The following is a 22,016-nucleotide window of genomic DNA, read 5'->3' on the forward strand; positions in this document are numbered from 1 at the left end:
TGAACTCTGCTTTTCCTAATCTCTGCTCTGGAGCAGTGGCTGGGATTGTAAGCATGTACTACCATGTCTGTCCCTTTATTTGTTCTTTTTAAGAACCTTAAGTTTAAAGGCACAGAGAGAGGGACACAAGGAGGCCTGCTAATTGAAGAAACTAAGGAAGATCTGGGCTAGTCCTTACAGCTTGCTAGTAGTAGCATAGGTTCTGGGCTTAGTCTTGTTACTGGTCATCTAGTCTTACCTTTTGCAGGCAAGGGACCCTGCAAATGCTAGTCTACTTCCATGACTCAGTTTCCTCATAGAGTTGCCCTCATAGTGTTGTAAGGATTGCTTTTTTTGTTGCTTTAGTGCATGGGAGTATGTGGAAGTAAGCTCTGTAATGTATGCTTGTGCTCAGGCTCTTGAGTGACAATCCAGGTCTCAGAAGGGTCCTCTGACTTAAGTTCTAAGCTTTTTTTTTGTCAGTCGTGGGGCCTGAGCACTATCCCTCAGCTCTTCAGCTCAAGGCTAGCACTCTACCACTTGAGCCACAGCACTACTTCTGGCTTTTTCTGCTTATGTGGTGCTGAGGAATCGAACCCAGGGCCTCATGCATGCGAGGCAAGCATTCTACCACTGAGCCACTTTCCCAGCCCCAGTTCTAAGCTTTTATACTGTGCTGACTCTGACTGGGATTTGTGCAGGGTGTTCACTGACTTCTGACCCTGACTGTGATTTGTGCAAGGTATTCACTGACTTCTGGTCTCCAGCTGTTAGGACAAGGCTGAGGTTGTAGCTCCTAACATTTGAATCCCTCCTGAGTAACTGCCACTGCTACAATGATTGCATTTAGGCCATACCTTTTCTAAGACATATTTACTTGGAATATTGATCCAATTTTAAGGACTTGTTAAAGTACTGATGTGACTTTATTGTAAATTCTATATGCATTTTGTACTGATTTTTGCCACATATTTCTTCCTTTTTGGCTTCAGTATGTTCTACTTTACACATATTTTTCAAAGTACTAGTTTTAATTGAAAAAGAAGAAAATCAGTGAAGATAGAAAAGGTGGAAGTTCTTTGGTGATTGTGTAGCCGTTTCCCTTCCCTTTATCTCCAGCCCCACTGTGAGTAGTTTCAAATGGTGTAGCACACCCACATGCACGTGTTTGTGCATACTCAACCTACTGCTCCTGGGGAAAGAGAGGAGAGCAGCCATGAGGCCTGGCAGTAGAGCGCAGCTCTGTTCTCAGTGCAGACATCCTGTATGGGGCAGAGTGATCTCATGTCTACTGCTGCCAGCATGGCCATCACACTGCTGCTGTTGCTTCCTGGCCTGTGGATTCCTTGAGGTTCTGTTAATCTACAGAGCTTTTTTTTTTTTCTGGTCATGATGCTTGAACCTCAGGCGTGGGGACTGTCCCTAAGCTCTTTTGCTCAAGGCTAGTGCTCTACCACTTTGAACCATAGCTCCGCTTGGATTTTCCTGCCTGGGCTGGCTTTGATCTGTGATCCTCAGATCTCAGCCTCCTGAATAGCTAGGATTACAGATGTGAGTCACCAGTGCCTGGCTACAAAAGCCTTTTTGAAGAACGTCTTTGGCTTGCCTTGCTGGAAGACAGGTTGTCCTCCAAACCACTATGTTCTATGATCTGTGGCTTTCCTCTTACCAAACTTGGGTTCCTTCTCGCAGTAAGTGTCCCCCTCTCCACTTCCCAAAATTTCTAGGTTCTTTTTTATAAATTGGTCCTTGGCTGGCCTGACCTTGCTAATATCCCACTAGGATCTCATTGTCTTTCTTGGAATTGGTCCAGTAAAGGCTAGACGACATGTTTCAGAGAAGTAATGTGTGAAAGTAATTTTGAAAAAGGAATAATTAATGAGGGGTTCAGCTGATACCAAAATTAATTAGAATGACAGTAACAGGCAAATGTATCAGTGATATTACACATATATAAGCTATTGTTAGCAGACTTTCTTTGCCCTTCCTCTTCTTCACATTTTAACTGAAGTCCATTAAAAGAGAAAGGAGGCATGGCCTAAGGACTTGATCTAAGGTGTCTGTTAATCTGTTCCCAGTGTTAGTCACTGTTGAAAGTGCCTAAGGAGTGGATACCTCCATGGATAAGCCCCCAGAGGGCTGCTTTAGTACAGGTGCATGTCTCATCATCTTAGCTCTTACCCCACTGAGAATGACCTTGAAGACCCACTGGAGCCAGATCTGGCTTTCCTTTGTCAGGGGCTCATGTGGGTGTTCTGTTCACAGTCATGCTTTAAACCTGTCCTATTTCTTTAGGCACAGACTTTTGTTTCGTTTTCCTACTGCTATCATTGAGCTAGAGGTCTACAGAGGATAGCATCACTAGTGTCATACTTTAAGTGTTGTTATGGTAACTAGAGGTACCTGTTGGATAGACCAGAGACAGTGTTGGGTAGGTAGAAAGTATTGAGATGAAGGAATTGATAAGGAATCAACATTAGGGAATGGATATTATTAAGAAGGAGCCGCTTAGCTGGGTGTCAGTGGCTCATACCTGTAATCCTAGCTACTCAGGAGGCTGAGATCTGAGGATTGCAGTTAAAAGCCAGCCTGGGCAGGAAAGTCCGTGAGACTCTTATCTCCAATAAACCAATAGAAAACCAGAAGTGGTGTTGTGGCTCAAGCGGTAGAGTGCTGGCCTTGAGTTGAAGACCGCAGGGACAGCGCCCAAGCCCAGATTTCAAGCCCTATAGCCACCCCCCCCCCCAAAAAAAAATGAGCTGCTTGAGGCTGAGGGTATAATTGGATCATAGAGCACTTACCTAACAGGGCCTGGGTTTGGTCCACAGCACCTTATTTCTCTCTTAACTCCCCAAAATAGAATTTAAACACCTTTCATTGTTAATGGATATAGTTTCAGTTTTGCAAGATGAAGTTTCTGGAGACCGATTTCACCATAATCTGAATATACGTAACACTATTTAACCCTGTACATATAAGTGATCTTTGTCTGCCCCATCCCTAATGATGTACTTGGCTCTATGTCTCTCCATGTTATACTTGGGCTGGGATTTGACCCAAGGTCTTACGGATGCTAGGCATCTGTTTTACTGCTGATTTACATCCTCAGCACTTTTTTTCCTTGGTGGTACTGAGTATTAAACCCAGGGCCTTTGGGTGGCATGCTAGACAGGTGCTCTACTACTTGAGCTGTGCCCTGATGCTCCCAGTTATGATGACTGTTTTCTGTCTTGTATGTTTTTGTCTTCCTTGGTTTTGTTTCTTATTTTGTTCTAGAGTATATTCTTGGGAAAATTGTTTTCCGACTTTTCGCATGCCCCAAGATACTATTATTCTCCCATCTGATTTGTTTGATTTATTAGATTCTCACAGAGTTTTGGTGTTGTTGAAAAATCTGATTTCGTTTTGATTTACAACCTTTCATAATATAACTTCTGTCTCCCTGCAGAACAATTTGTATTTGGTATCTTAGATCTTTATGGTAATAAAAATACATTGGTGAGGGGTGGGGGTGTAGCTGAGAAGGTGGAAGGGAAGGGATGGTAGGAGAAAAACAAAGGAGGAGGCAACAATGCTAGATAAGAAATGTACTCATTACCTTGCTCATGTAACTGTAACCCCTCTGTACAGTATTTTTACAATTAAAAAAAAAGCTGAAAAAGAAAAAATACATTGGTATAGACTTTTTGTTTTTGTTTTTTCGTTTTTTTTGTCGGTCATGGGGCTTGAACTCTGGGCCTGGGTGCTGTCCCTCAGCTCTTCAGCTCAAGGCGAGCGCTCTACCACTTGAGCTACAGCGCCACTTCCGGTTTTCTAGTGGTTTATTGGAGATAGGAGTCTCACGGTCTTTCCTGCCCGGGCTGGCTTTGAACTGCGATTCTCTGATCTCAGCCTCCTGAGTAGCTAGGATTACAGGCGTGAGCCACCAGCACCCGGCTTTAGACTTTTTGTTTTTTAAAATTCATTGTATCAGGAATTAGTTGAGTATTCAGCCTAGGAACTTGTGGGTTGTTTTGTCTTGGGATTTTTTTCTGATTATTTCCCTCCCTGTGCGTTCTCTATTCCTTTCTGAATTTCTTTTTTTTTTTTTTTGTCGGTCGTGGGGCTTGAACTCTGGGCCTGGGCGCTGTCCCTCAGCTGTTCAGCTCAAGGCGAGCGCTCTACCACTTGAGCTACAGCGCCACTTCCGGTTTTCTGGTGGTTTATTGGAGATGGGAGTCTCACGGTCTTTCCTGCCCGGGCTGACTTGGAACCGTGATCCTCAGATCTCAGCCTCCTGAGTAGCTAGGATTACAGGCGTGAGCCACCAGCGCCCGGCTCCTTTCTGAATTTCTTTTGGGACAGATGTTGGCATTTCTGGATAGATCTGCAGATAGCCTTATTTGTACAAATCCTTATGTTTTCTCTGTCTCTTTTTTTTTTTTGGGGGTCCGGTTGTGGGGCCTGAACTCAGGGCCTGGGTGCTGTCCCTCAGCTCTTCAGCTCAAGGCTAGCGCTCTACCACTTGAGCCACAGCACCACTTCCAGCTTTTTTTTTTTGCTTATGTGGTGCTGAGGAATCGAACCCAGGGCCTCATACATGCAAGGCAAGCGCTCTACCACTCAGCCACCTTCCCAGCCCCTCTGTCTCTTATTTTCTGTTCTGCTTTTTTGTTGATACTACTTTCTAGACAATTTCTGCTGTTTAATTTTCTAATTCCTGTGTTGAATTTTTAATTTCCTTATCATTCTTAACTGCATTATCATTTTTAATTTTTTTTTCTCTTTCATAGGTTGTGTTTTAGCTTTTATGTGTATTAGATTACTGTTATCTCTAAGTATTGATTGGCCTATTTGAAAGCATTTTGAAAGTTAAACTTTTTTAGTTCCCCCATTTTTCTTCTTTGTATGTTTCACGTTTGGTTCCTTTCCTTTGATGATCTTCTGAGTTTGAGTACTGAATAAGAAAAGGCCAAGCAGAGTTTCTGTGAGACGGGAACGTGGAGGTTGGGTTGTAGTAAACTGAGTTTTACAGAATGAGGAGGTAGAGACTGTAGGTGCCTGAGAATGTTTGGTTATAGAGGGAAAGAGGATAGTACCATTGAACAGAATTTATTGCTTTTGAAGGTGAGAGGAACAAAATGTACTTCTGTTCTGTTCTGTTGGATTTTATTATTTGTAGTATTGCCTAGTGATATAAATGACCAGTTGTCTATATTTTCCTTGGGGAGCTGATGTAGAGGGAGCTCTAGGAAAGAGAGATGAAATAGAGGGAGGAGCCTGGCTGACAGAGTGAGGAAGTCAGGAAGCCTCATGCTTTGTGGTCACAGAATGTAATTTACTTATTTAATTCAAGGATTAGGGCCTGTTTGGAAGGTATGTTTTCTCTTTCCTCTTAAAATTTTTTCTTTTAAGCCGGGCGCTGGTGGCTCACGCACAAATCCTAGCTACTCAGGAGGCTGAGATCTGAGGATCGAGGTTCAAAGCCAGCCCTGGCAGGAGAGACTGTGAGACTCTTATCTCCAATAAACCACCAGAAAACCGGAAGTGGCGCTGTAGCTCAAGTGGTAGAGCGCTCGCCTTGAGCTGAAGAGCTGAGGGACAGCACCTAGGCCCAGAGTTCAAGCCCCACGACCGACAAAAAAAAAAAATAAATTTTTTTTTCTTTCAAAATTTGGTACAAAGGAATAAATAAATTAATACAATGATACTGGACTAATGGTTGAGTTTTAATGGAATAGAATGTAGAGTCTAGAAATAAACTCATAAACTGTTTTTTTTTCAAACAAATGATATTTGGACAATTGAATAGTCACTAGAGTAGGGATGATGCTAAATCTCTTTCTCATAAAAGTAGACACCATATAATAATAATAATGTTATTCTTCAAAAAAACCACCATTAGCCAGGCACCGGTGGCTCACGCCTGAAATCCCAGCTACTTAGGAGGCTCAGATCTGAGGATCACAATTCAAAGCCAGCCTGGGCAAGGAAGTCCGTGAAACTCTTATCTCCACCAGAAAACTGGAACACTGTGGCTCTAATGATAGAGCACTTGTTTTGAGCTGAAGAGCTGAGGAACAGCACCCAGGCCCAGAGTTCAAGCCCCACGACTGACAAAAAAACAAACAAAAGTCAACCTGGATTATCCATTCATCCCAGCACAATTTGTTAAAAAGAATCTATTTTCCTCCCTACCATGGTCTTGTTAAAAACCAGCTGACTGTAGATAGATGGGTTTATTTCTAGACTATAAATTCTATTCTACTTAAACACTATTCTTAGTCCAATACAATTGCCTTGATTTACCCTTGCTTTATACTAAGGTTTGAAATTGGGAAATGTGAACAGTTTTGGCAATTTTGAGTCCTTTGAATTTCCATATAAATTTTGGGACTAGCTTACCAAATTTCTGTAAAGAAATCTGCTCAGATTTTATGGGAATTATTTTAACTCATTAGGTCTATTCAGGGAGAACTGACATCTTCGCCCTTTCCCCCTTTTTTGTGGTACTGAGGATCAATTCTAGGGCCTTACCTAAGGTAGGTATGTGATGTACCATTGAGCTATACCTTCAGTATGGGAGAATATGAAGTCTTTTGATATGTGAACATGAGATTTCCATTTGTAGACCCACCTGTCTTTGTCAATCTAGTTTTTTAGATATATTTACTTTATAGGTGTTTTGTATTTTGCAAGTTAATAAGTTTATGTCTAGATTATTGAGCATAGTGCAGAGGGTTAACTCTCTTAAAATAATGAAGTGACTTTATACAAAATAGATAATAGAAATTATGCAAAAAATTGAGACCCAGAATCACAAGAAATCAAAGAAAGGTTGGACAAATGGGACTGCATGAAATTGCAGAGCTTCTGCATGGCAAAGGACATAGCTAGCAAGATCAATAGAAAGCCCACGGATTGGGAGAAGATCTTCACTAGCCATACAACAGACAAGGGTCTCATATCTATAATACACCTGGTACTTGAAAAATTAAATCCCCCAAAAACAAATCTTCAAAGAAACAACTGCCCAATAAATAAGTGGGCTAAAGATTTAAAGAGAAACTTCTCTGAAGAGGAAAGAAGGATGGCCAATAGACACATGAAGAAATACTCAACCTTTCTAGCCATAAAAGAAATGCAAATCAAAACAACATTAAGATACCATCACCTCACCCCAGCTAGAATGGCTATAATCAAGAACTCTAATAACAACAGATGCTGGAGGGGATGTGGACAGAAGGGAACCTTACTACATTGTTGGTAGGAGTGTAAACTTGTTCAACCACTTTGGAAAGTAGTATGGAGGTTCCTCAGAAGACTCCACATAGAGCTCCCCTATGACCCAGCAATCCCACTTTTGGGCATTTACCCAAATGATCACAAGCAAGACCATACTAAAGCTACCAGCACAACTATGTTTATTGCAACATTATTTACCGTAGCTAAGATATGGAACGAACTCAGATGCCCTTCAGTAGATGAATGGATCAAGAAAATGTGGTATATATACACAATGGAATTCTATGCCTCCGTCAGAATGACGTTGCCCCATTTGTTAGGAAATGGAAAAACTTGGAAAAAAATTGTATTAAGTGAAGTAAGACAGGCCCAAAGAAACATAGGTCCCATAGTTTCCCTTATTTGCAATAACTAGCATATGTCTGAGTCAACTAGAAAAGGTCAGATAAGTTGATGTTAGGGGAATGAACCCCAAGACAAGTATTCAAAAGTTTTTTGTTTTTGTTTTTTTTCCTTTCATGCAATTGTTTCTAACATGTTTATAAGATGATTTCTATGTTGCTTTGTATGTCCCTTCCCCACGGTATAACCCATGCTTTCACTGTATTTGATGCTGGTATAATTTGTGGAGGGGAAGGGAAAAAACAAATGGTTTAGGGATACAGGAGGACCCATTGCAACAATGAGGTGTACAAGTTATTATGTCGAAAAATGAACTTTACAACTTTGGTGGGGGAGGGGAGGATCGGGTAGGGGGAAGAGAGGGATATGTGAAGGGATGGGAAAGGGAAACAAAGAGGAGGCAACAATGCTTGAAAAGAAATGTACTCGTTATCTTGCCCACGTAATTGTAACTCCTCTGTACGGTATTCTCACACAAAAAAAATATAAAAAAATTGTTTGAGTAATACGTATCTTATGCTTTCATATGACCCTTTATATAAAAAGTGGTGTGGCCTGCTTTGTGGTTTACAAATTTACATTTATCCAAAATATGTCTGTCATAGGAGAGGGAGTGCTTCCAGCAAATTTACAGGTCTACTCTTTGGAGGAGGAGATGCATATCAAAAGAGTAGCATAAGTGGCTGTAAGGAGGGAGGCCAATCAAAACAAAAAAATTTTAAACCCTTTTGCTTTCTATTCCTCTCACATGAAAAGTCCTTCCCAGGCTTGTCATGTACTCGCACTAGTGATGTAATAATGGTGATTATATCAGAAGCACTGCAGGCAGTGTTGGCATGACTGGTAGTGGGGCTCTGGGCATGATGAGTCTTGCTAAGTATTCCAAGAGGCCACATGGAATTTGTCATCTGTGACAGAGGATGAGGACTTCAGTGATTAGTGATGAAAAAAAAACAACTGCCCACTACTGGTTTTTTTTTTTTTTAATTTTATTTGTGAACATACTGTAAAGAGGGGTTACAATTACATGGGCAGGTTAATGCGTACATTTCTTACCAAGCATTGCAGCCTCCTCCTTTGGTTTACCCTTCACATCCCTTCCCAGCCTCCCCCCTCCCCCCCAATCCCAATCCTTCTCCTTCCGACCCCCCCCCCCCTCCTGCACCGCCGTTGTAAAGCTCGTTTTGGACATGTCAACTTGTACTTCTCATTGTTGCAACAGGTCCACCTGTATCCTTAAACAACTGGTTTTTCCCCATCTCCTCCACAAGTTATACTGACATCAAATATAGTGAAAGCAGGGGTTATACTGTGGGGGAGGGACATACAAAGCAACAAAGAGATAATCTTATAAATGTGTTAGAAACACATGCATGAAAGAAAAAAACATTAAAATACATATCTAAGGGTTCATTTTCCTGACATCACATTATCTGACCTTTTTGGCTTGACTCATACATATGCTAGATATTGCAAATAAGGGAAATCATGGGACCTACGTTTCTTTGGGCCTGGCTTACTTCACTTAATATAATTTTTTCCAAGTTTTTCCATTTCCTAACAAATGGGGCAATGTCATTCTTTCTGATGGAGGCATAGAATTCCATTGTGTACATATACCACATTTTCTTGATCCATTCATCTACTGAGGGGCATCTGGGTTGGTTCCATATCTTAGCTATGGTAAATAATGCTGCAATAAACATAGTTGTGCTGGTAGCTTTAGTGTGGTCTTGTTTGTAAACATTTGGGTAAATGCCCAAAAGTGGGGTTGCTGGGTCATAGGGGAGCTCTATGTGAAGTCTTTTGAGGAACCTCCATACTGCTTTCCAAAGTGGTTGAACAAGTTTACATTCCCACCAACAATGAAGTAAGGTTCCTTTCTGTCCACATCCCCTCCAGCATCTGTTGTTGTTAGAGTTCTTGATTTTTGCCGTTCTAACTGGGGTGAGGTGATATCTCAATGTTGTTTTGATTTGCATTTCTTTTATGGCTAGGGATGTTGAACATTTCTTCATGTGTCTATTGGCCATCCTTCTTTGTTCTTCAGAGAAGTTTCTCTTTAAGGCTTTAGCCCACTTATTTATTGGGCAGTTGTTTCTTTGAGGATTTGTTGTTGGGGGGTTTAATTTTTTGAGTTCAAAGTATATTTTACATATGAGACCCTTGTCCGTTGTATGGCTAGTAAAGATCTTCTCCCAATCCGTGGGCTTTCTATTGATCTTGCTAGCTATGTCATTTGCCCTGCAGAAGCTCTGCAACTTTATGCAATCCCATTTGTCCAACCTTTCTTTGATTTGTTGTGTTTCCGGGTCTCTATTCAGGAAATTTCGGCCTGAGCCAAGGAGACCTAGGGTTTCTCCTATTCCATCCTGTAATGTTTTCAGAGTGTCTGCTTTGACTCTGAGGTCTTTGATCCATTTGGAGTTGATTCTGGTGCAGGGTGATATATAAGGATCTAGCTTTAGTTTTCTACATGTAGTTAACCAATTTTGCCAGCACCATTTACTGAAGAGGCTGTCTTTCTTCCATTCTATTGTTTTAGCTCCCTTATCGAAGATTAGATGGCTATAGGTCTGTAGGTTCATTTCTGGGTTTTCAATTCTATTCCATTGGTCCTGAGGTCTGTTCTTATGTCAATACCAAGCTGTTTTGATTACTATGGCTTTATAGTAGAGTTTGAAATTTGGTATTGATATTCTTCCAGCAGTGTTCTTTCCGTTGAAGAGCGTTTTTGCTATCGGGGTCTTTTATTGTTCGATATGAATTTTTGGATTGCCTCTCTATTTCCTTGAAGAATGAGGTTGGAATTTTGATAGGTATTGCGTTGAATTTGTAGATAGCCTTGGGAAGTATTGCCATTTTCACGATGTTAATCTTTCCAATCCAGGAGCATGGGAGGTTTTGCCATTGTTTTAGTTCTGTGTTGATTTCCTTTTTCAAGATTTTAAAGTTTTCATCATAGAGGTCCTTCACTTCTTTAGTTAATTCCTAGGTATTTTATTTTTTGTGGGGCTATTACAAATGGAGTTGCTTTCCTAATTTCAGCCACACTTTTCTCGTTGTTGGTATACAGAAAAGCCATTGATTTTTGGGGGTTAATTTTATAACCTGCTACTTTGCCAAAGTTTTGAATCAGCTTGAGTAATTTGGGAGTGGAGTCTATGGGATTCTTTAAACACAAGATCATGTCATCTGCAAAGAGGGAGAGTTTTACTTCTTCTTTCCCTATTTGGATCCCCTTTATGTCTGCATCTTGTCTTATTGCTGTAGCTAGGCATTCTAATACTAGATTGAAGAGAAGTGGAGAGAGTGGGCATCCTTGTCTTGTTCCTGAGTTAAGAGGAAATGGCTTTAGTTTTTCACCATTGAGTATAATGCTGGCTGTAGGTTTGTCATATACAGCCTTTATTGTATTGAGGAATGTTCCATGGATACCTAATTTTTCCAAAACCTTCATCATGAAGGGGTGTTGGATCTTGTCGAATGCTTTTTCTGCATCTATTGAGATAACCATGTGGTTCTTATTCTTGCTCTTGTTGATGTGATGAATAATATTAATTGATTTGCGTATATTGAACCAGCTTTGCATCCCTGAAATGAATCCTGTTTGATCGTGGTGTATGATTTTTTGGATGAATTGTTGAAGTAGATTGGCCAAAATTTTGTTGAGAAGTTTTGCATCAATATTCATCAAAGAAATGGGTCTATAGTTCTCTTTCTTTGATGAGTCCCTGCCTGGTTTTGGGATGAGGGTTATGATAGCTTCATAGAATGTGTTCGGTAGTGAGCTTTCTCTTTCAATTTCATTGAAGAGTTGGAGGAGTATTGGTGTGAGCTCTGCTTTGAAGGCCTTGTAAAATTCCGCTGTAAAACCATCTGGTCCTGTACTTTTCTTAGCTGGGAGGTCTCTTATTGCTGTTTCTATTTCAGTGCTTGATATGGGCCTGTTAAGATTGTTTAACTCATCTTGGTTTAGTTTTGGCATGTCAATATTTGCTAGGAAAAGGTCCATTTCTGTCAAGTTCTCAAACTTATTAGCATAAAGTTTTGAAAAGTATTCCCTTATAATGTTCTGAATCTTGGTTGTTTCCGTGGTGATGTTTCCATTCTCATCTCTGAGTTTATTAATTTGAGTGTGTTCTCTTCTTTTTCTGATAATATTTGCTAAGGGTCTGTCAATTTTGTTAAGTTTTTCAAAGAACCAACTCTTTGTTTTGTTGATTCTTTCTATAGTTTTTTTGGATTCTAATTCATTTAATTCTGATTTAATTTTGATTATTTCTTTCCATCTACTGGATTGGGGTTTATCTTGCTGCTCTTTTTCAAGGAGGTTTAGATGTGTCATTAAATTGTTAGTTTCAGATCTCTCCAATTTGTTGATGTAGGAGCTCAGAGCTATAAACTTGCCTCTGAGTACTGCCTTTGCTGTGTCCCAGAGGAGCTGGTAATTTGTGTGTTCATTTTTGTTGAATAGCATGAACATTTGAATTTCCTTTCTAATCTCTTCCATGACCCACTCATGATTCAGCAGTGTGTTGTTCAGCCTCCATGTGATGCCGGACTTTCTTTGGTGGCTTTTGGTGTTGAGTTCTAATTTTATTCCCTTGTGGTCAGAGAGAATGCAAGGTATAACTTCAATGTTTCTGAATTTAGACAAGTTTGCTTTTTGGCCTAAAATGTGGTCTATTTTAGAAAACGTTCCATGTGCTGCTGAGAAAAACGTGTATTCTGATGCTGCTGGGTGAAATGTTCGGTAGATGTCTGTTAAGTCTAGTTGATCTATGCAGCTGTTTAGATCTGCGGTTTCTCTGTTGAGTTTTTGCCGAGTTGATCTATCTAGTGGGGAGAGTGGTGTGTTAAAATCCCCAACAATTAATGTCTTTGGATCTATATGGGATTTGAGGGAAAGTAGTGTTTCTTTGATAAACTTGGGTGCTCCATTGTTTGGTGAATAGATATTTAGAATTGTAATATCCTCCTGAAGGAGAGATCCTTTAATTAGTATGTAGCGACCTTCTTTATCTCTTCTCACGAATTTTAATTTGAAGTCTATTTTATCTGATATTAGGATTGCAACTCCCGCCTGTTTATGGGGGCCGTTTGCTTGGTAGATTTTGTTCCAGCCTTTAACATTGAAAATGTGTTTGTTTTTACGGGCAAGATGTGACTCCTGTAGGCAGCAGATAGAAGGGTCTTGTTTTTTAATCCAACTAGACAGTCTATGTCGCTTAATTGGAGAGTTCAGTCCGTTAACGTTAAGAGATAGGACTGAGAGGTGTTTGGGAGTCCTGCCGTGTTATCCACCTTCTTGGGGGCTGCGAAAACTGGGTTCTTCCTATGGTTCTTGGATTCTCAGTTTGGGTGCAGTTTCTTGGCCTTTATTGCGGTCTTGTTGGTTTTCTATGTGTAGGACATCTTTAAGAATCTTTTGTAGGGCTGCTTTGGTGGAGATGTGTTGTTTCAATTTTTCTTTGCTATGGAAGGTTTTTATTTGGCCTTCAGTTATGAAGGAGAGTTTAGCTGGGTACAGTATTCTTGGTTGATAGTTGTTTGTTTTTAGGGCATGGCATACATCATTCCAGGCTCTTCTTGCTTTGATTGTCTCTGCTGAGAAATCTGAGGTGATTGGTTTCCCTTTATAGGTGATTACCCTTTTCTCCTTGACAGCTTTAAGGATCTTTTCCTTGTTCTGAGTTGATCCTGTGTGGATTATAATGTGACGGTGGGATGTCCTATTCTGGTCTGGTCTATTTGGGGTTCTAAAAGCTTCTTGTATCTGAATAGGCCTATCTTTTTGTATGTTTGGGAAGTTCTCTGCTAGGATCCTGTTAAACAAATTTCCTAGACCATTAACTTCTGTTTCTAGGTGCTCCTCTACACCCATTATCCTTAGATTAGGCCTTCTGATGGTGTCTTCCAGGTGTTGGATAGATTTATCATATTTCTTGGACTTGTCTTGGATGGTTGTATGTTCTTTCCCTATAATATCTAGGCTGTCTTCAATCCCTGAGATTCGATCTTCTGCATGGTCTAACCTGCTGTCGAGACTCTCTACTTTGTTTTTTATCTCTTTTCCTTCTAATTGGTCAGCTTTGATGGCTTCAAGTTCTTTGTTGAAGCTCTGTTTTAGGTCTTGTATGAATTTCTTTACTTCCTTAATTTGGTGTTCAGTGTTTGTTCTCAAATCACTTAGTTGATTGGTTATGGTTTCTTTGGACTCCCACTCCTTCTGTTGGGTTCCATTCAGCATTCCCTTTGTGGTCTCCCTGACTTCCTTCAGTTCTTTGTTAATGGATTCCATGAATGCCTTTAGTGATCTTTGTGTATTCTCTACCTGGTCTCTCAATTCCTGTATTACTCTTTGATTAGCTTCCTCCCGTGGGATTCCTGTAGTTCTCTTTCCTCCCGTTAGTGGGATTCCTGCAGTTCTCTTTGAGTGTTCTCAGCCTGCTCATGCCATTCCTCCCTTTCTCTTTGAGTATTCTCAAGTTGTTCACGCAAATCCTGTATCAGTTTTTGAGTAGCTTCCTCACGCTTATGATATTCCTGTATAAGCTTTTGGGATGCCTCCTCTCTCTCCCTTTCACGCTCATACAGAGTCCTTTGTAATTTGTGAAACTTCTCATTTATCATGTTTGCCAGCAGTGTTTGTAGAGCTATTTGGGAACTCTCCTCTGGATTATTCATTATCTGTTCTGACTCCTGATTATCAAGATTGGGAATTGAGATACCCGAATTTGCCATTTTTCTTGTGTTTTTCCGGCTTACTCTGCCCATTTGAGATGAAGATAGCACCAGTTTTGTGCTAGAACACTATCTTAAGGCAACCATCAATCAAAGTTTGCATTTGTACAGTCAATAGTTTACAGATGCAATCTAGTTCAACAGATACATCTATTCAACATCAAACAACTATATGTTAATGGGCTTCAAACCGCAGAGAAGAATTTGGAAAACCAGAAATTATTAGGGTTAGGGAGAGATGTGGGTAAAAAATAGGAATAGATTGGTGTGGGGAGGCACAGGGAAAGTTAACTATGTCCTAATCCCAATGCAGGAAATAGGTTGGGTAGGATGCAAGTAGAGAGAGAGAGAAAAAGAAGAAAGGGAAAGGGAAATGAAAAGAGACCAGAAAAAAATAGAAACGTAAAAATTAATATTATTATGGAGATTAAAAGACCATCTCTTTAGAGAGGAATGTGCCACTACTGGTTCTTAAGGCAACTCAGCGTCTTCTGTATAATGTGCTAGAATGTTCACATTGAGACCATGTGCGGGTACAATGCTCCATCCCTGCTGTGTACATCAAGGCTTGAAGTCGAGTAGTTACTTTTAATATATAAATTGTAACATCACTTACCCTTTTTTGGTTTTGTTTTTGGTTATCAGTGACTATCATTTTGAAACAATTTTCTTTTAGCTCACTTGTATATGTTGGTCTTTTGTAGTTTCTTGTTCTTCCTGCTGCTTTTTACTTTGAGCTGTATGAAGGAATCCATTGTGTGAGTCCTGGTACTCTTCTGCTTGGCTAGTGTACTGTCAAGAGTGTGGACCAATCTCACAAACACCTTTGACCAGTGTAAGTTTTTAGTGGAGGTGGAGTAAATGTCAGATGTGGCCTTATGGTTGTCAGGCCCTCTTGCTTACCCTCCCTGCCTACAACCTCACCTGTAATGTGTGGCAAAATAACCAAATTTGAGATTCACTGTTTTGGTTTAAGGATTCTATCCTCCTAAAATTTAAACAGTATTATAACTATTGCTACTTTAAACCTTGCAGAAAGTTTATTTTGTATAGAGGATTTGGTAGATCTCAGTGGGGGCAATGAAGGGAAAGGATAAGAGAGAACTCATAATGCAATTACTAGGAAGGATTTAGGAAAAAGCCAGAAAAGCGCAGGGGTGCCTGGAATCATTGAAGGTAGCTTATACAGACACTTTCTTTTACATACACACAGTCTTTTTTATGGCTTTCAGGAATGTCCATGACTTCTCCCCCTTTCTCAGCTTGTCTGGGAAACCCTTCCCAAAGGGGTTGTCCAACCTAAGGCTTGTCAGATATTAGGCCATGGACTAAATGTAGCTAGAACCTGTTTATGTAAGTGACATTTTATTGGAGCATAGTATCGTAGGTATAATGTGTGTTGCTACAACAAAATGCTGAAACTGGAGAGGGGTTTAATTCGCCACAGTTGTGGAGATCCTTGAGCATGGTGTTGGTGTTCCCTTCTAGTGAGGGCTTCTTGCTGTATTGTAACGTGAGGGGGGAGGGGGTAATGTGGGGAGGAGATGGCATCATATGATTGGAGCACAAGAAAGGGGCAGAAGAGGAAGAGGGGAGATGTTTCTAATACTGAGAAAGAAAGCAAGAGAGCAAACCAAACACCCTTTATAACAGCATGTTCTTGAAATAAGTCCTGAGGCCTCACTCATACTGTAAGATAAGCACTAATCCTTCTTAAAGACATAATCCACATCTCTTATAGACACCAAGACCTAAGCACCATTACATCAGGGACCAAGCTTTGAGCATATTAGCTTTAGAGGGATGAAGCATATCCAAACCATAGCACATGACCACTTTTAACCAGAGGAAAAAATTTTTTAATAAAATGTTCATTTTATTGAATTAGCATGCACTAGTGATAACAGAGGATGCCCTTGCAATCATTCTGCACATGTACATGGTGTACTTTAAACTAAGTCCCTCCAGTGTATTCCTGTTCTCCCCCTCACTCCTCCCACCTTGCCACATACTACTTCTGGTTTTCTACACACAGTCTGGCTGCATTCATGCTACATGTCTGAGTTCAGTAGCTGGAACAGATTTGGTCCGTAATACCTAGCTTAAACCTTTACCAGAAATGTTTGCGAACAACTGATCTAGAGAATCTGTACTTTTGGAAGGTTAAGCCTGAATCAAAGACCGTGAACACTTCTTTATTTTGTAGCAGTGGTAGCCTGTCCCTTGCCCTCTCCAGACCTTGTGCTGGGAATCTAACCTACCATGCCTAACACCTACTAAACAAAGCACTCTACTTTGAGGAAGAGCAGGGGTTTGTTTTGTTTTGTTTCAGGATTTTCTTATATAGCTGAGGCTGTCTTTGCCCCACAATCCCTCTCCCAAGGGCAGCCATTTTAAAGAAAATTCATTACTTATAGATTTCTTACATGTGGTTTTGCCAAGCATGGTATAAATAAATAAATAATGTCAAATTTCAAAAACAAAATGTTAAATTAAGTCCACTCACATGCACATTTTATTGCTTAGTTGCTGTGGAGAACCTCTGTCTTGTGTTACTAACACCAGTTAGTTTAGTTGTATGATTTACTGAGTATTTCCTTGCCTTTAATTTTAAAAAAGTCTGCCTCCCAGCAAGCAAATAGTACCCTAAAACAAAGTGAATTTAAGTGAATGTGCTAATTAATTGAAGTGATAAAGTGAAAATGTTAGATTTGTTTGAAAGTGTTCTGTGTTTAGTGGAAGATGGGGCATTCTGAGAAAGATGAATCTAACATCCACAGCACAGTACTGATACAGTACTGAGCTCTGTGCACCCTGAGCATTCTGGGCTTTTCCGCTACAGGTTCCTCTTTGGAACCTTGAACCTGCATGTGTATCAAGGGCCTACTGTGTTTATGTCAGGATTCACAGAACCAGAAGATAGAATGCCAAATCATGAAAATATAATTAATTTCAAAAATATTATAATAAAGTGGAGACACTGATATGTTTTAAACTTAAATGATAGGAGGCTAATCCCTGATATTCATATACCTGATTCATAAGCCTCTTTCAGGTTCTTTTATCACATGAGGAAAAAAAATGTTAGAATTTACCTTCAGCCATCTGTGTGTGTGTGTGTGTGTGTTGGGGTGGGGGAGAAAAAGAGGGGGGCCCCTGGTCCTAAGGCTTGAACTCTGGGCTTAAGTGTTGTCTTGCAGCTTTTTTACTCAAGGTTAGCATTGTATCACTGGAGCCACAGCACCACTTCTGTTTTTTTTTTTCTGGATAATTGGAGATAAGTGTCTCATAGGCTTTCCTGCCCAGACTGGCTTCAAACTGTGATCTTCAGATACTATACCTCTTAGCTGGAGTGGGTGTGAGCCACTGGCCTCCCAGGTCTTTTATAATTTTTAAAGACCAAGCACTTGTCATTGAGACTTAATTTAAATGTGAATATAAATGTAAAGTGCTAATTTTATTCTTAGTGTTTTAGCTCAGTTATGTTTCTTTTTACTTCTCTCAGGTTGCAGTCCATGGCCCAAAATGACTCTTTCAGTCGAAACTCCCTTCGGTAAAGAGGGAGACCAGATTGGAGGCTGGAATGAGCATGCCACTGCACCAGATCTCTCCCATTCCTCTCCAGGATACCACTTCCGCTAGAGTCCACAGAAGCAAGACCAAAGAAAAGGACAGAGGGGAACAGGTAATGAGCGAACATCCTTGTGGTTTCATTATTTTCATTACATAACTAGAATAATACTTGAGCTTTGCTGCTAATCTGTTAGTAAACACACAAATAGTTGTGGTTGGAAGAATCTAGTTTTTGGTAGGCTTCTGGGTTTTTAGATTTGAGTATAAACTTACTCTGCTAATAAATGAGTAATAAGTAATTAATTTACTTATCTTCCTTGGTTAACTGTTCCTGGTTATTATTTGTAAATTACTGAGATGAACTTCTTTGGGTTCTCAGATTGTGGTATAAAGTATACATTTATTTGAATAGAAGTTTTAAGAATTTTATACTTGGTGCAAAGGGTAGTTAAAATTAACACCACCTGGCTTGAAAATTAAATATGTACTAGCCTAAATAAGGTTGGTGATTAAGTACTAATCTCAGCCAAAGAGCTTAAGGTCTGGAGAAAAATGGCATTTATGTAGAGAGGTGTGGCAGTGACCTGGAGTTAGTTAGAAAAGGGGACATGTTGAGGAAATGCTACATGCTAGATGACCAAAGGTTAGAGCCAGGGGAGTTTGGAGAGGTTAAAATGGAATAACTTGAATGTAAGGGTTCAGTTGATGTCAAATAGGAAGTTAGAAAAGTTAGTGGGAAGTTACCTTAAGGAACTGGATTCATTTCACAAAATGAATTATCAGAATTTTGCTCTTAAAACTTTCAGTTTGAGGGGCTGGGAAGGTGGCTCAGTGGTAGAGTGCTTGCCTTGCATGCATGAGGCCCTGAGTTCGCATTTGAATTTTAATAACTATAGACGATGGGGCACAAAATTTTCAATTTCATAAATATTTTAAAAAAATAAATGTTTTGTTCTTGTTGGCACTGGGGTTTGAACTCCAGGGACTCAGGCTTGCTAGCATGAAGAACTTTTTTTTTTTTTTTTGGCTTGAATGCACTTTTTAATAACATTTATTTTATTTTGATCTTTTTAAAACTTTTGATGGTACTGGAGTTTAAACTCAGGGACTCATGCTTGCTAGCATGAAGAAGTTTTTAAAACAAACCTGTCATACGAGAGATTTGGTAGATAAACTCTTGAAGTTGAGTATAGGCCATTCTCCTTTGCTGGCACAGTGGTACAATTTCTCCTGCACTTGAAAGAGGAAGAGGAGAGAGCGAAAGAGAGAAGAAGCTCTGCAGAGGAACCACTTCTTCCACACCACTGTCCACACTTCTCACAACGGCAAAAGTGGAATTCATCCCACATCTGTGAATGTGTGTGTGATCCTCTCTATAGCACTCATTGCTTGAGCCTGTGCTCACTGTTGTACAATGAGTTATGATTTTCACATGATAGTACAGTAGATGTGTGGGGATCTCTGGGGACATAGGAGGGATGTTTTTGTAACCTATAAAGAGTATTTGCTGCTCTTATTCACTGGGTAAATAGGTGTTTTTACTCATTTTATTTTTAAATTTTTGAGTGGTTGTACAAATCAGTTTATAAGTAGGGTAAATAATTTTTGAAGAGTATTTTTAGTATTTTATAGATACTGATCCATTGCTTCTCAGACAGGTTGGTATTTGGAAGCCTGATTTAATTGTTATATTGGTATCATTTCAGAAGAATCATAGATTTTTTTTTTGAAACAACATGGGTTTTATTATGATACTAATTGTATTCTTTATTTCTTTTCTTTTCTTTTTTTTTTTTTTTTTTTGTCGGGTGTGGGGCTTGAACTTTGGGCCTGGGTGCTATCCCTCAGCTCTTCAGCTCAAGGCGAGTGCTCTACCACTTGAGCCACAGCGCCACTTTATATTCTTTAGTTCTAACTTTCTTGCACAATACTAAAAACTTTCCTCAAAACATAGGTAAACAGGATTATACCTAAGCAGGATTACCTAAACAGGATTATTTTTTCATTAAAAACTTTTTTTTTCTGTAGTTAAGATTAAATGTGTGGCTTTTACAATGGTAGACAGGCTCTTTCCACTCAAGCTAAATCCCTAACCTTTTTGCTTTTTTGGCTTTTCAAATAGGATTTCAAATTAACTTTCTCTTGTCTGGTCTCAAACTCATGATCCTCCTACTTCTACCTCCTAAGGAGCTGGGATCACTGGCATGTGCCACTATGCCTAGCCTTGCAATCATATATATGGTGATTTTTTTTTTTTTTTTTTAGTACTGGGGATTGAACCCAGGGCTTTGCACATGCTAAGCAAATGATCTACCACTGGAGCTACACCTCCAGCTTTCATTTCTTAGATCTTTAAGACAGTCATTCTTTGTAACCTAAGCTGGCTTCAAATTTGAGGTGCTCCTGTCTTGTCTCTTGAGTGCCAGGGTTACAGGTATCCACCACCACTCTCTGCTTTACTCTATATGTCTTAAAAGTCTAAAAGACATTCATTTGTCCACCAAGTCAGTGTTTGTAAATACATATTTATTTGACAGTCATTGTAAGTTATTTTCCTTTTTTAAAATTTAAATTGTATTGTAAAGGTGATATACAGTGGGGAAAAGAAGATGCTTGCAGAGTCATTGACCTTCTCTGAATTTCTAGAAATAATTGCCTCTCAATACTGAAAAACTGTTCTGCTGAGGTCAGAAAGGTGTTATTGCTATGTCTGATAAAAAATATTTTACTCTCTTTACTTTTTTTTTTTTGCCAGTCCTGGGGCTTGAACTCAGGACCTGGGCACTATCCCTTAGCTTCTTTTGCTCAAGGCTAGCATTCTACTTGAGCCACAGTGCCACTTCTGGCTTTTTCTGTATATGTGGTACTGAGGAATTGATCCCAGGGCTTCATGCATGCTAGGCAAGCACTCTGCCATTAAGCCACGTTCCCAGCCCACTTGAATATGATTTTAAAAACTTCCACTGCTGTTCCTAAATTAGGAAGAGCTGTTGGTGCTGGAACCTTATCACTTTTGCCATGATCTGGAAAAGCTGAATGTGTACTCTGCCTTCAGCCATTTGTCTCCTTCCACATGTAAATTTTGAGCATGAGTGCTAGACCTAGTCATGTCTGGAACTTGGACTGTAAGGTTGTCTAGGAAAGAACACATTCTCAGTTTTCTACCCTTTTATAAGGAGATTCTGAAAGCATGAGTTCTTTGCATGATGTTTCTGAGAGGAAATAACAGGAAAAGTAATTCCGTGGTAAGCTTACTTATAAACAGTAAGCTATATAGAAAGTGAAATGGTATTTTTCTCTGATATATTTAATCAATATTATTTGATGATGGTTTCTTGCTTCAGATGCTAACAGGGATTTTACTATGAAATATCAGAAAGATTGTCAGCTAAACACATTTACATTTGCTTTCAAAATACATGAATGGGTGCAGCTAATACTGAGCTCATGTTGACCTCGCATATAGAAAGATGGCCTCACTGCTGTTAAGTGACAACAATATTTTGAAGCATATCCTTCACATTTTTTCCTTTTCATTATTGTTTTTTTCTTCTTCTTTTTCTTTTGGTTGGTCGTGGGGCTTGAATCTCTGGGCGTGGTTGCTGTCCCTGAGCTCTTCAGCTCAAGGCTAGCACTCTACCACTTGAGCCACAGCACCACTTCCGGTTTTCTGGTGGTTTATTGGAGATAAGAGTCTCATGGACTTTCCTACTTGGGCTGGCTTTGTACCGCAATCCTAAGATCTCAGCCTTGTGAGTAGCTAGGGTTACAGACATGAGCCACCAGTGTGCCCAGCTTCATTCTTCATTTTCTCTATCAGAAAAATGATCCCTGTTTAAATAATAAGAACTTAATATAAGTCTAAATATAGCAAACTTTCTAGAGCCATCTGGCCAATTTCCCATTTGTTGCTTGAACCTGCTCAGTGTCTTCAGGGCCTTGTTTGGGTAGTCCTATGAGGGTGTTCTCTGTGGTGCTGAGCCACAACTTTCTGATACATGGTCTTACTATGTAAATCAGGCTAATCATAAGTTTGTGACCTCTCTTGCCTAAGCCTTCTAACGTCAGACATTGTAGGCCTGAGTCATCAT

The 22,016-nt window shown here is 39.8% G+C and overlaps 1 protein-coding gene across 3 annotated transcripts in view; it reads left to right on the forward strand.

Annotated features, from left to right (window-relative positions):
- Marchf8 (membrane associated ring-CH-type finger 8) overlaps positions 1-22,016 on the forward strand; it is a 97,697-nt gene that overhangs the window by 33,995 nt on the left and 41,686 nt on the right. For all 3 annotated transcript variants that reach the window (XM_042696337.1, XM_042696340.1, XM_042696338.1), the window contains exon 2: positions 17,858-18,037. In XM_042696337.1, coding sequence (XP_042552271.1) covers positions 17,936-18,037 — 102 coding nt within the window. In that variant the 5' untranslated portion in view covers positions 17,858-17,935. The remainder of the gene's footprint in view (positions 1-17,857; positions 18,038-22,016) is intronic.

Source organism: Dipodomys spectabilis, unplaced genomic scaffold, assembly GCF_019054845.1.
Source record: "Dipodomys spectabilis isolate Male_0828 unplaced genomic scaffold, ASM1905484v1 ptg000207l, whole genome shotgun sequence".
Lineage (NCBI taxonomy): Eukaryota > Metazoa > Chordata > Mammalia > Rodentia > Heteromyidae > Dipodomys > Dipodomys spectabilis.